General features: G+C 40.1%; 1 protein-coding gene across 1 annotated transcript in view; it reads right to left on the bottom strand.

Annotated features, from left to right (window-relative positions):
* The window catches only part of LOC149171334 (vesicle-fusing ATPase-like), a 165588-nt gene that overhangs the window by 25633 nt on the left and 115948 nt on the right, over positions 1–24007 (bottom strand). The window contains exon 10 of the mRNA XM_089425930.1: positions 11061–11124. Within this exon, the coding sequence (XP_089282056.1) occupies positions 11061–11124 (64 nt within the window). The remainder of the gene's footprint in view (positions 1–11060; positions 11125–24007) is intronic.

Consider the following 24007-nt stretch of genomic DNA (forward strand, 5'->3'; position numbering starts at 1 on the left):
TCAACCTCTATTCCTCCAGCCCCTGTGCAACTTCCAGAAACGTAGAATTTCGGCCCCCAATAATTCTCTCAACTCAACCTGCTAATCACCAAAAAAGAACTTTGGCAAACGCCACTAGGGTAAAAACCCCTGTAAATCCTTTGGTGTTCTGCTCCTCCATAATTATTCTCCCCACAAGCAATTTGAACCACCTCTGTGCCCTAGAAGAAAATTGTACCAACTGAAATAACTTGCAAATACACCCAATGGAAACTCTGAGTTGAGCTCCCCAAATTGCCTCACTAGGGAGACACTCGAAGTTCTCCGAAATGAGGGTGGAATTCCCGCTCGGAAATTCCTTGTGATGAACAGCACGGTTGTCTTGGCTAAGTAGCTCAAGAGAACCAATGTTGAATTGTCAAATGAACAAAGATACCAAATGGAGGTCTCCAAGCTCTATTTATAATTGTTGGCCCTCTCCCTTGGTGGTACCCACCTTCCACTAATTCACACCCCTTCCTTTCTCTCTCTCTTCTCACTAGTGCAAATTGCTCCATTGGATCGAATTTCCTTCTCTTGTGGCCCCCACATTCCACTAGAGCTATAATTTCCCGTTTCTCCTAAGTCTGATATGCCAAAAATGTCTCCAATGCCCAAATGACAAAATTGTACTATGCTTAGCACCTCCCCAATAAACTCCATTAATCCCCTCAAATGAAACATCAAAATTGGGGATATTACAGTCCTCCCCACCAAAAATCGTTTGTCCTCAAACAATGCCTGAACAAGCGCCCTCTCTGACTATGGATCGCCACTATCACTGCAAAGTATACCAGGGTCCCAAATGTGCCATTGGGTTGTCCCTGATCTCTACATTGTCCTGTAGTGAAGGAGTCCCTTGATGCCAGGATCCCAAGCCAACCTAATCAATGTGAAGCACCACTTGCTCCATTCACTATTGTGCCAGATACAGGCATTAGAAGCCCTCTGCCTACTACCAATAAGAAGAGCATCCCAATAATGTAAAACTCTGTCCAAATCCTCATGAAGTTTCCCTACTGAGTAGCCCATCTCATGCATTCTGATGGTGGGCCCCTGAAGATATGACCCAATCCCTACGCAAATGAAGTATCTCCTGCATGAGCTCCTCCTGACATCCTCCTGTTGGCCAACCTGCCATGCTGATGAAGTCCCCCACACCATCAGCAAGTCACTAAAGCCCAATGGAAGATCTAAGTGACCTCCCCCTGTAGTAGCTAGCTCATCCCTAAAGCTCGTTGAGTTGTCAGGTACTGTGATGCTTGGTTCCCATACTAGTCTCAGAAGGAAATTGTCCTGTCGACCCTGCAACATTGGTTATAATTGTCCACCTAATATACTCGTACCAAAACCTCCTCTCCTATAACTCTCGGCCATAATATGTGTGATGATCGAGGCTATGCCCATCCTGCCAAGGTGACTCAACAATGCCCACGCCTATCAACTAGGAGTGCTCCATGCACTATGCAAGGCAGAACTAATCAAAGCTTAGTGCAGTGAGTCAGTACAAACAACAAGGGTTATGTGACTATACTTAGAAGATTCTCAATGTGCAATCATAGGAGATGACCTTAAGAAAGACTCAGTGCACAAGTCTAGGAGGAATAAATTTCATCAATTAGACTCATGGATAAGTTGTGCTCATTGCCTGGTAAGAGTGTCAACACCTTCATAACTTGCACTAGGCAGGAGGACCAAGAAGAGATCCAAAATGGCTAAGTGTGGGACTAGTAGATTAAGAGAGGGAAAAGCATCCGAACGAGGCTCAAACCTAGATCACACACATGAATGTGATCAATACAGCCAGGGGAATACACAAGACTCATGATTAGCAATCACACCTTGAAACAATAACAAAGTGACACTTATTTCTAAGTGCGACGGTGGAAACATCACATTGTGACACTTAGAATACAAGTTGTGACAGAAGTGTCGATTGTGACCAAAAACTGCGCTAAGCTATAGGAATGTGTTTAGCACATATTAATATGATATATACGACCATCTAATGCAGAAGAGTGCACTAGAACCAATGTTATCAGAACCATACCCGTCATCGAACCGGAAAACCTTGTGGACCTGGAACCAGTCGAAACCAAACCAGAACCGGGAAAAAAAATAGGTTTACCAGAAACACATAAAATATTCGTATTTTAAAGAGAAAACAGATATATTCATGTGCATCCATATCCAAACCATTTATACATAAATATGCAAAAGTTCTCATTTATATAGCAAGTAATAGTACAGATAACCAAAATAGCACTTAGTGCAAAACATCGTTGAACCAAAAATATTACAAAGATCAAGAAGCAGGCTCTAAAATGCCTTTATAGTCCAAAATAACATGATAGATCATAGTAATATACTATAGCCTACAATACTGCAAGCTACAGCTACAGCAAATCAATAATCAAATCATCAATCATCATCCCGATCATCCTCCTCATCCTCATTTGAAGAATGAGTAGCATCCAAGTCTATAATGGGATTATGGCTTGATTCCCCTGGTCTTGAAGTTGTTATTGATGCTTCTGATATATTTGCCTCTGCATCCTGTGGAGGTGGGTCCAATTCCAACCAAGAAAGGTCTTCATTGTTAAATGTTGAGCTAAGATAGGTTAGAAATTAGGGAAACAAATTAGAAAAAATTAAAATTAAAATTAAAATTTTAAAAATGATTTTTTAGGCTTGGGCCATGCAATCATGAGCTTTGTGGACCGCCAAACTGGCCTCCGAATCGGAACAGACCGGTTGGTACCGAACCGGCCGATTCCATGATGGAACCGTCACGCAACCGATTGTTTTGGTACCGAACCGGTCTGTTCCAGTTCGGACCAGTTTTGCCCCCAAACCTGTCGGACCAGTCGATTCCGCCAATTCCAGTCTGGTTCTGGTAATATTGGCTAGAACTGCCTCTAGTGAGGTGCAAATGTGCGACACATACAGGAGCGAGAATAGTTATAAGCGACACTTGCGACAGTAAGAAAATGTGAAAATGATACTTGCAAAAGCAAAAGAAAGTGAAAGTGACACATGCCAGAGCTAAGATAACATGAAAACGACACTTGCTAAAGCGAAAGCAAGCAAAAACGACAGTCGCAAAAGTGAAAGCGACACTTGTGAAAGCAAATGTGCACAAAAGTGACAGTTAAGAAAACTCACTGAAATAGAAGTACAATTGCAACCAAACTGAGAGGGATTGTCAAGTAATATAGTACAATGTCTGTCGGCATGGGTTGAACATTACACAGGCACTGTCCTTATGGACTATGCAGAACTGTCAACAGTGACTAGGCAAGCACTATAACTAAAAATTGTGCAATCTCTATTCCTAGAGACTGCGCAAGCCTTACTCTCAAGGACTACGCAATGCCTGTCTCAGCTTGCAACAGAAAGATGCGCTTGTGAATTCATCAAGGACTAAGCATGTGTGAGCAAAGTGATTTTGACATTTAAAATCTGAGAAGAATACTTAAACACTTTGCAAAACATTAACCAACCATGAAGTGACCATGAGACGACAAATCACGAGATCCTCAGTAGGCTCCAATATTCAAGTGTAGGCAAAATTTTGGAAGGTGTTGACCACAGCGTAAACACTTGGCAACGCACTGGTAGAACTTCAGCTTCTCTGTTTAGGTTTTACCCTTAAATGTAAGGTCTCATTCTTTTAGGAAGTATTGATTAATCGTGAGAATTTCCTTGGATTCCCCATTTGAAGCGGTTATATATATAGTCTCCTCTATTCCTTTCCTCGGTGGAACACATTCACAAAGCTTGTCGTGTCACAACTTTTTTAGTCTAGAACAAGGGTAATATGTAGTCGCAAGTTTAAGATAATCAGAATCTTAGTTTTCATCTTTGGTGTTGCTCCACTGCCAGCAGGCCTCAGTACCCCAGTGAAGTCACTACAAAAACACAAGCATTGCTTCACTGCCAGCAAGCCTGTTCAGTACCCTAACGAAGTTACTTGCTTCACCTCTTTGCACAGGAAGTCTCTCTCTTCTTTCACCCTTTTTTTATTTATTAATTTAAATGTGCTTAGGCACTTATTATTTTACAAAGGAGGAAAAGGGATCCCGACTTATTGAGAGCAGGAGAGATTGTTCCTTCAAAGACAGTTATACATACCTTTGAAATTGATTTGCTCATTGTAGGTTTTCCCCTTTCCCTTCTCTACTTGATTGGATTGGAATGCAAAACACCATTCAATAACAATCCCAAGTTGAGGAATGAGGATCCTAGAATAGATCGAGTGTCATGGTTCCACTCAGAGCTTCCATTCGAATGGATCGAATTTTCCATTCAGACATCATTGACCTTAAAAGATATGTAAACTTAAATAGAGAAGGGGGTAGCAAATTAACCAAGCATTGTTCGTCATCACAATTGCCTTTCAAAGCTTTGCCACATGTATTTGAGCCAAAAGGAGCATCTTTCATGCAAGGTCTTATTAAGCAAAACATAAATGTTATTTTTAGGTATGTTCTATGCTTAGAGCAATTTATTTCAATTTTCATAGTTAGCTCAATATCTTTTCCAGATTAGTAATCACATCAACATTAAAGTAAACTGCATATAGAACATAAACATAAATCGCAGAAGACAAGCCAAGACAAGAGGACACAAGATGTGGCGCTGGCCAGGGAAAAACCCCAATGTGGGGAAACCCTTGATCAATTCTTCTTATATGTTCTTCAATAGTTCAGCAAAGAGAGAGAGAGAGATATTACATTTACAACAGAAGTCAACACTTTGACTTATCTAGATAAGAGCATAGATCATGTCTAAGAAGATGATACATGAGATCAGCTGAAGACATGTTGCTTCAACTGATTCTCCAAGGTGACTCCTTCACCTATCATTGTGTTGCATCTCGTCATCATGCTGCACCCATCATTACAACGCTGAACCTCATGACTGCTGCACCTTATGTTGTACTGCTATCCCATGTGCCATTGTTGAACCATGTTGTCATACAGCATGTCTCATGTGCTTGCAGCACCATGCTTGACACTGTTATCCATGTTGTCCATGATTGCCATGCTTACCATGCTTGTCATGTTGGTCATGCTTGCCATGTTGTTCATGCTTGCCATGCTGCACCATGCTTGCCATGCTATCCATGCTTGCCATGTTGCACCATGCTTGCCATGCTATCCATGCTTGTTGTTGTCCATGCTTGTCGCTGTCATGTAATAGTTGTTGTCATGTAATAGTTGTTGTCCCACTTTGCTGCCTTGTCATAGTTGCTATCCCACTTGTGCCACTGCTACACAATTGTCATTGTTGTCCTATGCCATTGGGTTGTCCCATCAAAGTTGTTGTCCCAACATGTTGCTGTCCCATTGTCCTATTTGTTAGTGACATTGCAGCTCCTATGTCATTGGGTTGTCCCATCAAATTTGTCGTCCCAACATGATGTTGTCCCATTGTCCTATTTGTTAGTGACATTGCAGGCCTATGTGGCAATATCCAACACCTTTGTACTGTTGTTCATGGACAGATTCAGTTACTGGTTAGGGCACTCTCCTGTAACCTACAACAGTCCAATGATCAGCCCATAACTTACCTTGAATTATGCAGCCTCCCTTTCTTTACAAGGTAGGTGACCTTGTTGGTTGAGAAGACACCTACAGCTCCATGTAGAGGGTTGTTTTGACCATCAAAACAATACTTACAAGCTTGCGGCTTTCACACGGACCTTGCTGCCTCTTCAAGTAGTCACAAGGGTGACCTTAACATCCCTTCTCCTTCGCTGAAGTAGGCCTTGTATTGTTGCCTTCTAGCCCAGCTCCTAGGCCCTCCTAACAGTAGCGCAATCCTCCAAAAGACGCATCACTTTGCTGCGGCTAGGACCTATTAGGGTAGCGTATATCCTTTTTTTAACTACGGCTAGGTTACCCTTGAGATAGCGTATGTTAGGGTTGCCTTAGGATAGTGTTAGGGTTGCCTTCCATCTGTGTTAGGGCTGCCTTCTATCTGTGTCTAGGGCTGCCTTCCATCTGTGTCTAGGCTGCCTTTTTTCCTCTAACGTCTAGGACTTCCACTCTTAGATTTCTCTTCCACTAAAACCCAAGCCAAGTGGAGAGAAATCAAGATAGAAGCGTGTGTGAGAAATGACTCTCAAGTAATCTCCTTTTATACTAAAACGTTGAGCACATGTGGGGTTTATTTGGTTGCTGGCCAACCTTGACGAATTATCTTATAACACAAATAAATTCATAACTCCATGAATACTTATCGAAATCAGATGATCTTTAGATCAATCCTACGCCTCTCGGTGAGAGGGATCCAAGAAAAATATCAGCTGCCATAAATAAGATGACCCACATGGAGTTTGGCCCTAGTTGCCAATTTTAACACTCCCTCTCAACTAGGGAGAACTCCATCCGCTGATCCATATGTTCGACTGTATTATCTCTGCCATCAATGCTCTGCTCTGCTCTGCGAACCTCTACTCTAATTAGCTCAGCTCTGTTCCACTGAGCTCTACTCTACTATGTTCTGCTGAACCATGAAGAAGAAGAATTGATCGAGAATGTCTCATACCATTCTCTACTGACCCGAAGTCAATTTTATTGATCCCAAATCAATATCACAAGAGAGTGTCTCAAACCACTCATACTGATCCCAAATCAGTTTCATTGATCCCAAACCAATGGAGGTCATCCTAGCATAGGGAGTATGGTAGATACAACAATGCGTCCATCAATAGTACTACTATGGTCCCTAACTCCATTTCCCTGCTCATTGGCCAGATGAGAGGTACTTCCCATGAGACCTAGACTGCATGGGTAGGATGCCTCGATAGGAGAACCAGTCATCTTGTCCCTAAGTCGACATGGAGTATCACATGGGAAGGCTGAGCTATTCACCCTGTACACAGCGCACCATTAGGGGGAGGGTGGGTCACCCTATGGTCGCGTGTTGCTCCAGTAAGTACCCCAAGCCCCCTAGAGCTTCCAAAGCTCAATGCATGCAACATGCAGGACCCTCATAAGAGGGTCTCTCAACGACTCCAAGTCGTTCGAGAATGTCACAAATTTGACCTTTCCCTGGGGCTTTGTCAGAATGTCTGCGACCTGTACATCAGTCTCAATGCAATGGAGCCTCCTCGCCCATCGACGTACCATATCCCAGATAAGGTAGTATCTGATGTCTATACGCTGGAGCAATCATAGAATACGAGATTCCTCAACAATCGAATCCCCCCTTGGTTGACACAGAGGATCACAGTGGTACCCATCATGTGTACAAATAGCTCGCTGAAGAACTTCCACAACCAGGCAGCTTCACACGAGATCATACTCGTAGCTATGTATTCGGTCTCAACTGTGCTTATAGCAACTGACTTTTGCTTCCTACTTATCCATGATATCGAAGCAAAATCCAAAGAAAACCAGCACTCATAAGTGCTCTTGCGATCCTCCACACTACCTGCTCAGTCAGCATTTGAATAATCATGCAGCTTCACATTTCCAGCAGTATATCTCAATTCATGAGAGATTGTGCCCCGAAGATATCTCAGAAGATTCTTGTCACCAATCCAGTGAGGCTCAAACATATATGAGCTCATCATGCTAACTGCAAAACATATGTCTAGACGGAATTTCACCAAGAACATCAATGCGAATGAGTTTATGAAACTCAGAGGCATTTCCCAAATCTAGTCCGGCATCACTACCATATAACTTCTAAAAGTTAAGATCCTCGAGGTAGTCACGGGCTTGCAGTTTACCATTCCACATCTAGAATGCAACTCCCCTACTTCTGCAAATGAGAGGGTCTGCACTTGTTTGAAATAGGTCGTCCTCAGAAGGTGTCGGTATGAGAGGTCTATCATCCACAACCTTCAAGCAATGGTTTGGATCGGCTTCACTCCTAGTGAGTCTCAACTTCATCAGACAGCTATCAATCCTCTCATACTAAGCCTGGGGTGTTTTGCATCAAGCCATAGAGGGCTTTCTTCCAATTGTATACATGAGATTCCCAATTATGAATCTCAAACCCCCTCGGTTGTTCCAAACCTGCGGACCTGCTACATGAGGGGAATGGTCCCCTTGTAAGATTTCCTTCAGTACATCTCAGACATGTACCTTCATGCTCTTTTTGAATTTAGGCATCCCTGTCACCATCTGACTTACCGACCTCCAGTGTTATGTGTCAACTGACATGGTCCCCAATAGACTTCCTGCAACTTGATACAAATTGCCAACCCTGAACCCATGATTAAAAGCATCTTTGAAAATTCTATTTTCAAACACGTACCTTTCCATCGATGAATGCCACCTTGAAACCTTTGACTTCCATTGCTGAAATGGACACCAGGTTCTTCTTGCGATCAGATAAAAGAGATTCTTGTAAATGAATCGAGTTACCCTCATTCAATTGAGGGGTAACATTCCCTACACCCTCCCTACACCCTTCCCGGGATAGGTGGCATCGACTCCAAGTATAATCCCACGGTTGTTTCCATCTCTACCAAATTCGAGAGAGCACCCTTCTATCCTATGAGGTGCCTTGAAGCACTACAATCAATAAGCCAGATTCCCAAACAATCTGAAGGAGAGGGCCAATACAATATAACACTTATTTATCTTATCAGAAACAACATTTGATTCTTCATACCTGGGGTTCCTTGCTTTCTCTGAAGAGTCAGTCGTTTCCTTGATGGCTTGCATTACCTATCATTCCCCTGATCATTGAAGATGTCCCTGGAATGATTGTTATCATCATCAAGTGATGTGTCCCTACCTCGGACACTCCTTCGCATAATGGTCGAACTTATTACAACCAAGGCATCTGCCTTTCCTTCCACCCTTAGATCCGAACTTCCCATTGAAGTGATCTTTAGGTAGGCCATTAGAAACTTCCGCTGCGCCATTCTGATAATATTCTCTGACTCGACTTCACCCTTGGTGAATTTGAAGAGGGATGAGAAATCCATTGATCCTTTTGTCCTTTCCCAATTGTCTTCGAAGATTGCTCTTTCACTCTTGCTTGGGCATTGTCTTCACCTTAGCTCTAATACCATGTTAATTTTAGGTATGTTCTATGCTTAGAGCAATTTATTTCAATTTTCACAGTTAGCTCAATATCTTTTCCAAATTAGCAATCACATCAGCATTAAAGTAAACTGCAAATAGAACATAAACATAAATCGTAGAAGACAAGCCAAGACAAGAGGACACAAGATGTGGCGCTAACCTGGGACAAACCCCAATGTGGGGAAACCCTTGATCAATTCTTCTTATATGTTCTTCAATAGTTCAACAAACAGAGAGAGAGAGAGATAGTACATTTACAACAAAAGTCAACACTTTGACTTATCTAAATAAGAGCATAGATCATGTCTAAGAAGATGATACATGAGATCAGTTGAAGACATGCTGCTTCAACTGGTTCTCCAAGGTGACTCCTTCACCTATCATTGTGTTGCATCTCGTCATCATGCTACACCTCACCGTGCTGCACCATGTTGCACCCATCATTACAATGTTGCACCTCATGACTGCTACACCTTATGTTGCACTATTGTCCCACGTGCCACTGTTGAACCATGTTGTCATACAGCATGTCTCATGTGCTTACAACACCATGCTTGCCACTGTTATCCATGTTGTCCACACTTGCCATGCTTACCATGCTTGTCATGCCAGTCATGCTTGCCATGTTGTCCATGCTTGCCATGTTGCACCATGCTTGCCATGCTATCCATGTTATCCATGTTGCACCATGCTTGCCATGCTATCCATGCTTGTTGCTATCCATGCTTGTTGTTGTCATGTAATAGCTGTTGTCCCACTTTGCTGCCTTGTCATAGCTGTTGTCCCACTTGTGCCACTGCTGCACAATTGTCATTGTTGTCCTATGTCATTGGGTTGTCCCATCAAAGTTGTCGTCCCAACATGTTGTTGTCCCATTGTCCTATTTGTTAGTGACATTGCAGCTCCTATGTGGCAGTATCCAACACCTTTGTACTGTTGTTCATGGACAGAATTCGATCACTGGTTAGGGCACTCTCCTATAACCTACAGCAGTCCAACGATCAGCCCATAACTTACCTTGAATTATGCGGCCTCCCTTTCTTTACAAGGTAGGTGACCTTGTTGGTTGAGGAGACACCTACAGCTCCATGTAGAGGGTTGTTTTGACCATCAAAACAATACTTACAGGCCTGCGGCTTTCACACGGACCTTGCTGCCTCTTCAAGTAGTCACAAGGGTGACCTTAACATCCCTTCTCCTTCGCTGAAGTAGGTCTTGTATCGCTGCCTTCTAGCCCAGTTCCTAGGCCCTCCTAACAACAGCTCAGTCCTCCAAAAGACCCATCACTTTGTTGCGGCACCTATTAGGGCAACGTATATCCTTTTCTTGACTGCAGCTAGGTTACCCTTGAGATAGGGTAGGTTAGGGCTGCCTTAGGATAGTGTTAGGGCTGCCTTCCATCTGCGTTAGGGCTGCCTTCTATCTGTGTCTAGGGCTGCCTTCCATCTGCATCTAGGCTGCCTCTTTTCCTCTAATGTCTAGGGCTTCCACTCCTAGATTTCTCTTCCACTAAAACCCAAGACAAGTGGAGAGAAATCAAGATAGAAGCGTGTGTGAGAAATGACTCTCAAGTAATCTCCTTTTATACTAAAACGTTGAGCACATGTGGGGTTTATTTGGTTGCTGGCCAACCTTGACGAATTGTCTTATAACACAAATAAATTCATAACTCCATGAATACTTATCGGAATCAGATGATCTTTAGATCAATCCTACACCTCTCGATGAGAGGGATCCAAGAAAAATATCAGCTGCCATAAATAAGATGACCCACATGGAGTTTGGCCCTAGTTGCCAATTTTAACAATAAAAGAAAAGACAAGACAAAACAAAGAAACAAGACCAAAAGAACAAAGCAAATGGAGAACTAAACTAAAAGCAATATTCAAGACAAAAGTAAGAAAAAAAAAGGAAAGACTAAAGGAGAGCAAGTGCATGATGAAAATAAAAGGAAAACTAGAATGCAACTAGGCCTACTCCTAAGCTAACCAACTAGGAAATCAAGGCTAAGTGTAATGAAATTTCCAATGTAGCCACCGCGGTTGTTCCCAACCTACAAACACAAAGATACCAGCAATTAAAACTGATATATGTTAATGGGCAAAAGAGTAAATAAGAACATGAATAGCTTGAACAAAAATCGACGGTTTTTCCTACAGGCAAAAAGATGTGCCATAACAACTAATTTTAACCAACCAACAACCTTACCTTTTCGATTAGGAGAACAATCAAACAAATCTAGAAGGTTACTCGTGAATGTACCTTCATCTGTGTCGTCTTGCTTAGCAAACATCAAGAAAGATCAAAGCCTGTTATTAGCATAAGGGCTTGCTAAGAAAGATGCTTCCAACTAATCATAGATTAAATCATGAAATTCAAAACCATCCTCTTGAAAATCCTGAAACCATTGAGAAGATGAATTTTCAGTTAATGGCATGGAATCAGGGGGAGAATCTTGTAAGGAAAATTGAATCTAATCATATTTAGAAGTCTTGTCAAGATAGTGAGGACCTGACATAACCATCAGCGAAGGTTGAAGTGCCTCAACTACGTGACAAGTATCTAAATAGTGAGAAGATGAATGATAATGATCAATCGATGTAAAACAACTATCATCCGATATACTGGTGGGAAAATGATTAATTGAATGACAATTATTAGAACCAAAATTATGATCAGATGGGCCGATTAAGGCATAAGACTCACAGTTAGTGGATAATAGAGATAGATTGGTTTGAACAGCGTTGCAAATGCTTTGAACAATAGAATCATCTTCCTCAGTTGTTGAATGTGATAAACCATTTCCTTGTACTTGGTTACAAACTGAACCGACATCACAATCATCGAAAGAATTGAAAATGAATGCTAGTATAGTAAATACATGAAACCAGTCAAGATACAATGGGTGAAAAAAGAGGAATTTGATTCACCAAATAACTCAAGCATTCACTAACACTCAAGAGGATATCTAATGCCATAATGAAAATGATTAGCATCATAACATTCACAAGAAAGACTAGGAGCTGATTATTTTCAAAAGTATTTGATAGTATGAATCCTTTAGCCAATGATAATCTTTAGAATGATCAGCTTCATAGCTTTGTGTATCCATGAAAGGTATACACTCCAAACCCGCGATTAATACAAGAGATTTGCATGAAGATAAATCAACTGAAACAAAATCCTCAATCCGATCAGAAACCAAAACTTGAAAATTAGACAAGCTATATCCAGAATACCACAAATCTTTCAAGAAAGAGTTTGCATCCAATGAAGCCATGCAAAGGAAAGAATTTTGCGAGACAATTCAGATTTGACATAGTTCGGGGATCTTATCAAGATTGCGAGAACCTGACATAACCACCAATGGAAGTTGAAGTGCCTCAACTTCTTGACAAGTCCCAGAACTTTCAAGAAGTGTAAAATTGCATTTTGAAGATTGGATTAGATCATGGATGGTGTGTGGACAACTACTACTAGTAATTTCAACAAAATCACCACTATCAAGATGGCAGCCATCTACATCACTGGATTGATCAGACTTACCAACTTCAACAAACAAATTACCCAAGTCATAAGATTGTTCTAATTGCACATCTAAGGATGGATAGATTGGATTAATCTCATGAGAAACCTAATTTGAAGAGTTGTCCTCATGCAAAACGTGAAATGATAAGGAATAGAATGGATGCTGGATAATTTCATTACTTTCTTCTCCATCATGGATAACCTCACTACCTTGTGTCAATTGAAAATTATGTTGATTAGATGATGAAATTGAAGAGCAAGGAGTATCTACATCACAAGTTAATGCATTACAAACAGTAAGGCACAGGGATAGTGAGCTGAAGAAGAAGTTTCCATAAGAAAATCTTCTTTGACTGAATTAGATTCTAGATCTAAATCTTTCAAATCAAAATCTTCTGAAAGATCAATTGGGGCACTTGGGCATTCATCATCATATACATCCATGGAGTCATTATTATCAGAATGATGGTTGCCCAAGACTTTAGACTAATTAAGCAAATTTATTTCATTTGATAATCTAAAGAGATTACTAGATTCAATATTAGCCAAGAATGGAGAAACACCATCTTCACATAGAGGATCTTGAAAAAGAGAAAAGAGATCAAAAGAATCTTCACCTTTCTGCTCCTCTACCTGTGAAATGTGACTACCTTGCACCTGATCACTGCTTGAATTAACAGGCTGAAAATCAAGAGAGTTTGAAAGGGACTGATCAAGCGGATCAAGGGACAAGGGATCATGACGAAGGGATCAAATCTGATTCAAGATCAAGATTATGAGGGTTAATATCAGCGTGAGAAGTCAAGGGATTGATCTTCACCCTAGGCTTCATGAACCATTCCAAATTATCCTCCATCGGACCTAGATCATAGATGAAGGTGGAATAGACGGATCAGCAATTTGATTTCTAGATATCCCAATTTCAACATAATCACAAGGAGGCACCCAGATTGGTATTGAGAAAAGAAGAGGACAAGGAGCAAAAGGAATAGTAGGTTCCTCCTCTGAACTTAGAGGTGTCTCATGGTTTGCAAAAATTGGGAGAGGAGAATCATTCGAGGGTTCAGATTCACAATGTTGCAAAGAGATTTGAACCAAGTATTCAAATTTTTATTTCAAGAAACCCCAATCTGTATCTTCTCCAAGAAACTCATAGCATAGGTGAAGAAATCTATTAGCAAAATCCTCAATTGACTCATCAAGATTCATTCTTAGTTGATTAATCCTTTTAAGAACATCTTAGTAATCATACCTATCAAAGGCTTGATGAAGCTCCTTGAGGAATTGTTCAAATGAATGAATGGAAGCAGATGGTAAGGTATGACACCATCAGTTAACTCGACCTTCAAGGGTGAGGAACAAAAGTACACAAGCAACATCTTCACAATCGATTTCATAAGATTCACAAAACTTGAGAAAATGAGATATATGTTCGGTTATGGATGTTCCACCCTCACCATCAAACTTTAAATGAAACAAGTTCTAGAGAGGTTCCTCGGGGATTAAAAGTTTAAAATTGGATTTATTAGAAAACCACCCCATGAGTATGATTTGGAGATGAGCCATTTAAGATGAAAGATTCAAAACAGACTCAATGGGCATAGCTTGTCATATGGCCCTCCTTCTAGCACCAGAATGTTGACGGTGTTGGATACCGCCAACATCTAGAGGGTCTCCCCGATGTGAAGTCTCAATTAGACCTCACACCATATGGAGTAGGAGCATCATCCAGAGTATCGGCCTGGCCACCATAATTCAAGGTTTGTCTTGGATGCAATGAATAACATAAAAGAGTATGCACATAACCTTTGAAATCAGCAAGTAAGTTGACATTGTGAAATACCAATTGCAATGTGTAAAAGGAGGCCTACACGGGAGGGGAGACAAGAGTGGGTCTCTAGAAGGAAAGTAATAGTACTATCCTAAGAGAGGCACACAAAAGCAAGGAAAGATTCTTTAATTATCTAGCGAAATAGTTAACACAGATGCAACGATCATTAAAGCAAAATACAACACACATTCAACAAGATAAGCAAGAAAACCAATGAAATAGTTCAATTTCTTTAGTACATATTAACATAACATACACTGCAAACATCTAAAGGATAGTCTATTCACGATACATGCATGAAAGTGTGTTGGCTCAATGAGATTTTGATTATTAGATGAAATATCCAAGTACAAAGTTACAATGGTGAGGCACTAGCTCCAATAGTGGTACATTAAGTCACTTCTTGCTTCTCCAAATAATGATATTCTCTCCTATGCCAAGCTTGAGAAGCCAAGGCTAGCTCTCCAAATTCTCAGATTCCAAAAGCCCTTTCCTTGAGTTATGAGGTTTCTTTTATAACAAAAGGAATGGCATTTCATATCCCCTATGACTCTTGAGTTACCCTCATGACTCTTGGACTCCTAAATGACCTTTGAACTTCTATAAGACTCTTTGGTCCACATGTTGTTGAGAAATCTAGGGCATTAGCATTAGGTGATTTCTCTTCCATTAGTAACCGCTTGTGAATACTTTTTGCTTCTTTAAGTTAGAATCTTCTTCTTCTTAGATTATTAGTGTTCTTCTTCATCGAACAGAAACCAATGCATGAACATAAATAAACAAGAGACACTGAATGTAGGCAATCAGCCAAGGCCAAAACCTCTCATTCATTGAGAGGAAAACAAGCCTTCTTATAGAGATTCCAATTGACGAATACCAAGACCAAGACCCTTGACCTATTAGCCACTCCAAGACCAAGACACAAGTTCTCCTGATTGTCTTCCTCTTCTTGACTCATCTTCCCTTTCGTTCTTCTTAGCACTAAAACATTGCCACCAATTTGTTCGATTTGTGATCATCTATTGTGACACCAAGACTTTCCCTCCCAAATCCGAACTTTTGTTCATATGATCAGCCCTTAAACTTCTTCGTTATTCCTTCATCACCTATTTGGACTTATCTTCGCACTTTGTCAATGAATTTAGATAGATCTGAATTCCTTTTAACTGTGATCATATTCGCACTTCAAGGAGGTCTAAACTATATCCTTCACTCAAACTATGTGATTGTGTTTAGGGCGTCGAAACAGTGACTCCAATCTCAAAGGTAATCTGCACTTCTTACTGCTACTGTTTACCCGACATCATAGAGAGACCTATCCGAACTTCACTCTGCCATCATCCGAAATTCTCTCTGCATTTGTCTACCAAAAAACTCAGAGATGTATCGAATTGATTTCTGTGTTAATGCGAAAATCCTTCACTCCTATTTATAGTGATTGATCCATATAAATAAGCCGACATGAGTAGGTGAATAGGTGTGTCTTCAAAATGGGAAGCCGACATGCGTTTGTTTCATTCATTTGGAGGTCGACTTGAAGAGGAGGACAATGCTTGTCTTTGGAGGGCTTCTAGACACTTTAATAGACTCATATACATTTGGCATATGCTCAAGAAGAGCTCTTCATACATGACATTGACTCTGACTTTAATGAAAAATCCTAAGGCCCTCAATGGGAGCCATCTAAAATAAAGTCCCTTGCTCATGACACCTGTTGACCACTACGTGTCAACGACCCATAGCAGTACACCCCCTTTTTCTTCGCAAAAGGGATAGTGCCTGATCAATGTGTTCGTGTCGTCCAGCTATCATCATCAGCTTGATCATCATCTTATAATGTAAACCCAGTCTGCATGTGTATAATGTAAATAATCTCAGCAGATCCGTGTCGTGTATGTAATCACCTAGGTAAACCTACTTTTCTAGTGACGATCTACATTCCGGGAGGTTTTTTGTCTCACCGATCCATTCTCGGATGGTCGACAAAGTTTTCCTTCAACCTTACCCCAAAGCCAAAATGGATTTTGTCACTGGGATCTTAGGGGAGTCCTAGTGTTCTAGATCGAGTCTATGTAAAAGTGATTTGGGAATAATCCTAACTATTTGGTTAGGTTATTTTATTACAAATTGCTTGATCTGCTAGATTATATTTGTGTCGCAGAACTAGGTAGTCTGTGAGGGTCTTTTGCAAATGGATTTTCCCCCTTGAGATGTAAAAAATGTGAAAATCATGATGTAAAGGGTCTTGAGGGTTGGAAAAATAAATTATCCCCTCATAGGTTAATAAATTAAATTTTCTGGCCAAAATTAATTAAAATCTTAAGCTAGAAATTTAATTAATTCTAGGCCCTAGGTAAATTTAAATTCTCTAAAGGCAAAATTCGTTGGTCCTTAAAAATTAAATTTAAAGAGGTCCAGGAACTAAGGTAAATTAATCATTTTGCCCTTTGGTCCCTGGGGTTAAGTCAAAGTCAAAATTCTGAGGAAATTAATTCAAAATTTTAAATTTTGAATTAATTAAAATTCATTTAATTGAAAAATTTGAATTTCCTCAATAATTTAAAATTTCGACGGATGAGATTAAAAGAAATTTTAATCCAACGGTCAAGATTTCTTTGACGAGGATCACTCGAACTAGCCGTTGGAAGATTTATTTCTAAATAGGAAGTCATTTATCAGTCAATTGATCCGATCTCTGGATCGTGTACTAAGCGAAAATCTCTCTTGTAATATTTTTATGAGCAATAAAGAAAGACTTTGGGGTTAATTTCGGTTGGTGTTACTCTTCGTGAAATATTGTAAGATGTGTCATTTTCATGCATAAACTTCTTTTTAGCCATTGATGATAGCTTTCTGAAGAGTGATTTGAGTACAGGTATCTTGCTTAGTCGTTGGGGTTTGAATGATAATTTAAGTACTTAATATAATAGCAGGTATCTCTATTTATCTTAATTTTATTATCGTTTTCTCACTCTATGATGATGGTTGAATCGAGTTTTGCAGAAAAGTATTGATTTTTAGATCATCGGGCGTTTGGGGAAGTTCTCAGTTGAACCAGCCAACTCTCGATCCGTGTTTTTTGAATAGCCCAGCTTAATTTGATCCCGGGCTTATCATAAGATATTTTTTATGGGTGATGCATGAAGGGTTTTGAGCTCAGTAACTCTTTTAAAATTCAAAAAATTTAAATTTTATGTGCTAAATCAATAGGTCTGGCTGTTGAGAGCCTTAGATTATCAGATCTAGGAGCGGAGTTAGACTCACACTCCCTAGATCTAATACATCCGCCATTCAAGTACATAGATCTGTAAAATTATTTTCAGTTTTTTGACTTGGGTTTTCTAGGTTTTAGTTTTTTGGGTCATTATATATATCGTTTGGCTGTTTCTGGTTGTCTTGCAGCGACAGATCTGAAGGAGAAATTTGTATAGAGTCCAAATCTAGGCCCTGGAGGGTAAGATCTGAATCTCTGGGTTCATCAACGTCATTTTGCAAGAATATTATTCAGCAATTCGGGGGTTTAATTTTAATTTTTTTTTATCTGCAAAAAGTTATAAGGGTTCCAAAATTTTTTAGATCTAGAAATTTTTCTCCGGTTCTTGGGCTGCAATTTCTCTGCTAACTTGGGTTTCCTAAGCAAAAAGTTTCGAATTTGATTTCACTGTTGTTTTCTGGAAAATTTCGAAATTATTTTTTCGTTTGGGCTTTAAAATCTTTTTTTATGATCTGGAAAAACTTGGGCTTCTTCCTGCTTTTTTTTCTTCTATCTATCCTCCCAGCAGTGGCCTTCAAGACCCTCTGCCTGCTTTCCATCGCTGCATCTAACCCTCGCTGCTTCGATCCCTCACCTACGTGCTGCCACAAACGTCCTTCTCGCTGTCTGTCCCAACTCTTCCTCTCTACCCATCCGCATGTCCATTTCCAAAGCGAACACACACAAGCCTGCATCTCTCCATCCAGATCCGCATATCTCAATCCGAGTTGTTCGTATCTCCATACCCATCGCAGCCTTTCCCTTTCCTTCCGCTTCCTCCAACCCTTGCTGCACCTTCTTCGCTGCTTCAACGCCATTAATACGCAGTTGTAAACCCTGCGTCTTCTACCCTTTCTCGCCTCCATCTCCCTAAACCCTGCGATTTTCCCTCAGTCCCCTCGCAGCTTTTCTCCCTGCATCTTTTCTTCCTTGTTGCTCCATCCAGCTCCTTCAAGCCCACAGTTTCTCTTTAGTCCACTGCCCACTTGCATCCAAAAATCCGTTGCCTTCCCTTCCACGCATATCTAAACCCCTTCCTCGCTGCCCATTGCTCCAGCTTGTCCATTAGCTGCCTGCACGCAGTCTCCTCTCCCACGACCATCTTCTCCCTCGCATCCCTGCGACTATCCATCCATTGTTGCCCTTGTTCTCCAGCATTTTCCCTCTCTCTCTGTCGTCGTTCCTACCTTCCTTCGACCTGCAGCTGCGCAACAAAAACTCATTCGATTTTCTTAAGTTTCATTGCTTTAATATTTTGGTTAGGGTTAGTTTAAATGTTTTATGTGTGCATTAGGTTAGATATCATTTTTATTTTTAATTTTTTTTAGTCTAGCCCGATTTCATTTATTTAGTCTAGTTCATTTTCATTTAAATCTTTATTTAGTTTTGTTAGACTTTAGAGTTTCGTTTTTCTTGTTTTTCTATGATTTTTATTTTTATTTTATTCACTTTAAAAAATTTAAATTTTAAATCATCAAAAATTCTAAAAATTAAAAACTTTAAAAAATCATAAAAATTTCTAAAAATTTTAAAAATCATAACATTTTAAAAATCCTAAATCTTAAAAGCATTAAAACAATAAAAAAATCTAAAAATAAAAAAAATAAAAAATTGACTAAAGAAATAAATTAAAGGAATTGCGCTTTAACATTAAAAAAAATTAACGTGGCCTACGACCCATTAAAAATTTGATTCATTAACCCTTTGATTTATTTTACTTATTCATTTTTCACATTGAAGTTATTGCCTAAGGAATAATTAAATTGTTTATCTGAAGTTCCTTAGTGTTATTTGGTAACTAAATGCATTTTTATATTTCTCTATTGTCACTATGATTAATGTTTCAAAATTTATATTGACTATAGGAGAAAGTTGCTTAATCCTAGATCTGGGTAGTTAGTGAAAATTATTTTAAATCTAGAATCTCTTGCATGTTACAGTTTTGGGCGTTTATATTGATTATTCATGATTGTCATTATTGGTCACATATTGGAAAATTGTTCTGGATAACTTGTTTTACTTAATCTACGGTTAATTGAAAATAAAGGCACTAGTCTAAAATTGTTTCTATCTTGTGGTCGTGTCTTGGTTACATTAAGGTTTAATCTATTTATCTGAATTAATCGAGATTCGTTTACTTTTGTCAAGTTGTTCATCATTAAAATCTCCTAGAATCTGTTTTTCGCAGGCTATCCTCATCCATTTACCTAAGGACTACCCCCCTTGACTTGTCTAGGAGAGAGTCTAAACAAAGTGAGTAAGGATTGAAGAGTGACAGCCCTTACTCTAAGCATTGTCGCAATGCCTAGACAATTTGTGCAACAACAAAACCCATGAAGCAAGTCTTACAATAATAATTTTATTCTCTTCTTTTCATCATTTACAAAGATCATAATTGCATGTCATTATGATGACCGAACATAGTTACACTTTTCAACACTCCCTCTTAACTAGGGAGGTATTCATAATGGTACTTGGTCATTCTCAATCTAAAGAATTTCTCATAAGAAGAGTCAGATTGGTAACCCATCTATATAGCATCATATCAACCAGCATTGTCACATAGCAAGGCCTTAACTAACAACTCTATCCACATGATCAGAGCACAATGCTGGCGAGACCAATGATTCATAGACACCATAATCATTGTCTCTCAAGGTACATACTCCACCCGGGTGTTCATAGAGTATGACCTACTTTGGACTATTCTTATCTTGGGTAGCCAGTCCTCAAAGAATATCAGTCCACTACGACTACTCTTATCTTGGATGCCCTATCTCATCCTCAAAGAGCATTGGATGCCAAATGTTTACCCAATCCTCCATTCTGTCTTCTCAGGTGAAGACTAGAATGATGTGTCTATCTCTCCCTCTCAATTAGGGAGGACATATCAATTCCAATAACGGAATGTACTCATTCCTACGGAAGGAATGTACCTAAGCTCCCTCTTGGCTTAGGAATTTCCAAGTTTCTTCCAAGTAAGAAACTTGTTTTCAGGCTCCCTCTTAATTAGGGACCTACAACAGCTCCTCAACCAATTGCTTGAAGAGCTCCTTCCTTCGATGTCATGAATTTCTTTGTCAAGGAGTCTTCATCTTTTGGGGCTTCTTCATAGAGCACAGACCATTCATCACTTTCATCATTATTCCTTATTCCTTTCATCAGAAAGTGATCCATTAGTCTTCATCTGGCTGTTGATTTTGGATAGTATCGGATGTGCTCTAGCTCCGAAATTTTGTGGAGGGGCTAGAACACATGAGATCTTTAAAACCCAGCAATCGTTTGGAGAAATTCCACCCGGATGAGGAGTTATTAAAATAATTAATATTTTTAATGGGTTCCTAAGTCTAAACTTCGGAAAATAAAAATATTAATGGGTATTAATAAGAATATGGGTGAGAAACTTTTAAGTGACAAGGATCAAGTCTGTTTTAATCTTAGCCGTTGATTAGGGACTTAATCTCGGTCGTTGATTCATCAACAGGAAAAGTATAAGAGGAGGCTTGAAGGTCAGTTGGAGATACACTTGAGAGATCATTGAATTCGATTTTTCTAATGCGAGGTTTGCTGAGAAAACCGAAGAAGTGATCTGTTGCAGCAGAGGGGCAGGGATAGTTGAGGTTGGAGGATCTTCTCCGGGACCTCGAATACACAGCAGAGAGAGGCAGAGAGATGCTAGAGGAGGCAGCGCAGACCCAGGGAGGTTGACGTTGGGCCAGGAGGGCCCACGCATTGCTTGACGCAGTGCCAGCGCAGGGGTAGAGCCACCCTCCAGTAGAAGTTTGAATTCAACCGGGGAGCAGCAAGATCAGCTGAGAAGGCTGATGTCAGAGCTCCAGGAGGCAGAAGGAGGCAGCGCAGTGCTGACGCAGTGTCCCAGTGTGCTCCACGCAGGCCCACGCAGCTACTGCGAAGGGGCAGCACAGTTGTAGTCGGGGACAATCAGTGCAGTTGCTGGAACGAAGAGATTTTACCGGGCAAGGTGAGGTAATCTCACTTAGGTTTCTACCAGTATATTTTTATCTTTGTAACTGGATAGTCGAGAGGGCATCCAAAGTTGTATTCAGAACTACTGCTTAATAATAGAAAACCCTCAAAGCTGTTGCACCGGTTTTCCCGCATTGGGTTTTTCTGGGGACGTTTGTCCAAAAATAACGGTGTCCCTTGTGTATTTGTCTCGTTCTATTTTCAGTTCATGATCTGTATGTATGTGTAGTCTGCAATAGTGTTTTCATCGTTGTTTAAATAATTAAATAACTTGTTGAATGTAAAAACAAGTAGGAGATGATAAACTAGTGATTGCAGTAGGATTTCTGATGTATAGATTCATAAATTTTCACATGGTATCAGAGGATTGCAAATCATAGGAGACTGAAGACACCAGCCGGGAGATCCAGATAATTTGCTGCAGAGAAGCAGTTGTCCCGAGTGACAGCGTTATTTCAGAGGCAGAGGAGCAGCGACAGGAGTGACATAGAGCCAGAGGAGTGACGCAGAGGCTCACGCAGTGCCTGCATCAGCATTCCGAACCTGTAGAGGGTGATGCAGTACCCAAAAGGACCTCACGCAGTGACTGCGTCAACTCTCTGGGCCAGTGCAGAGCCTGAGAGGCTCAATTCAGTTAGTTGTCAAGGCTAGAGAAGCGGTGCAGATTCGATCAATGGAGTTGGTGGGATGTTGTTGCTGTTAGTGCAGAACAGTGTATGTGGAGACAAAGCTGAGGTAGAGAGAGTCACTGCCTTGAACGATTTCTAGCCAAAGAAATCTAGATCTGGGTTGCAGCAGCAAAGGAGGATTGGAGAGGAGTGATTCGACATTTGGTTGGAGGATTTCCGTGAAAGAAATCAGGAGTCAGAGTGAGTCTAGTGTTAGGATATTCCGACACATAGGAAATAGTTAAGTATAACTTGGTCTAGTGTAGAGTTAGGTAAAGTGTGTTTCTTTACTATGTACTTTTGTAACTTACAATCCGATGGTCACGATATGTAGTGATCTGACGGTTCATTCTCTCCTCGGTATTACTGACACTTGATCCGTGGCTTAACACCTGATTGATCCATGATCTCTATTTAAAGAGCATGGACAGTCATTTGTAGGGTAACCATTCATCAGAGAAGCTTATGTAAATTTTCATTCTTTTATTAATAAATTGCCTGATGTGGCCGCATTGGCTCAGGTCGTGGATTGTTTCCCCCTTTGAGGGTTTTAACCACGTCAACAATACTGGTGTATTGATCTGTGATCTGTTTGTGAGCGGTGTCCTTTGGTGTTCTGTTTGAGGAAATTACCCTATAAATTCTTGCATGGTATCAAAGCTATTCGAGGGCTGCATCCATTGGTGATCCAAATCTGAAGCCAATAGAACTGCATCCGACTGTCGTTTCCTAGATCTACTGTTACTGACTGCTTTCGGGCCAAGAGGACTGCTCTATTGTGTTAGGAGCATCTGTTCCAGTGAGGAACCCCTTTCGTTTGACGCGAAAAGGTTTCTGGTAGCCCTAGCTACGTCATTTTTAAGATCTGGAGGTATACAGTGTTTATTTGCAGTTTTTAGTTATTTTCTCTCTGTTTATTTCGGTTTATTTAGCTCTTTGTTTTTTTTATTACCGGATCTATACCTTTCATTTCTGCGTATGCTCTTTGCCCCGCGACTCTGTGCAATCTGGGCAAATCAGAAACAGAAAGGAAGGATTTTTCTCATGTGTATGCTCTTTTCCGCTGCGTGTTAGTGTGATCTCGGAAAATCAGAAACATTGAGGAAAATATTTAGTTTCTGGCTAAAGCTAACTTCAAGCAATAAGGTTTGTTTTTTTGTATGTCTATGTTGGGTTTTGCGTTTTTTGTTTTGCAGGCAAAAAAGAGCTTTCTCAAGTAAGCCACCCCAAAGCTTCAGTGACTAAAAAAAAAACCATTCCTCTTTTCCAAAAATTACTATCCTTTTAATCTAGCTCACTTGGTCCAAAGCTACTTTATGAGAATAGAGGTCTTGAGTTCAAGTCTTTCTTTTTATTGAGCTAGTTAGATTAAGTTTGGAAATGGGCGGATTTTTTTTAAATATAACATTATCATTCATTTCCGCACATTCCCGCACTTTGTCGGCATCTTCAACAACTTTTCTTCAAAAAACCATAACTTTTTCATCCAGAAGTTGTTTTCAGAGCCGTTTTTTTTTTTAATCAGCCTAATTTTTCAAGATCTTTCCATTGGAACACTTAGTTTCAACATCTATATCTTCAATTTTTGTTAAAATGGAAATTCCATGCCAAGTTATTCTTGACAGAACCAACTACTTCCAATGGTGGTCCTACATTGTGGATTTAATTA

This window comes from Pinus tabuliformis, chromosome 4_2, assembly GCF_031772625.1.
Source record: "Pinus tabuliformis cultivar Carrire ecotype Pingquan chromosome 4_2, CPIR1, whole genome shotgun sequence".
NCBI lineage: Eukaryota > Viridiplantae > Streptophyta > Pinopsida > Pinales > Pinaceae > Pinus > Pinus tabuliformis.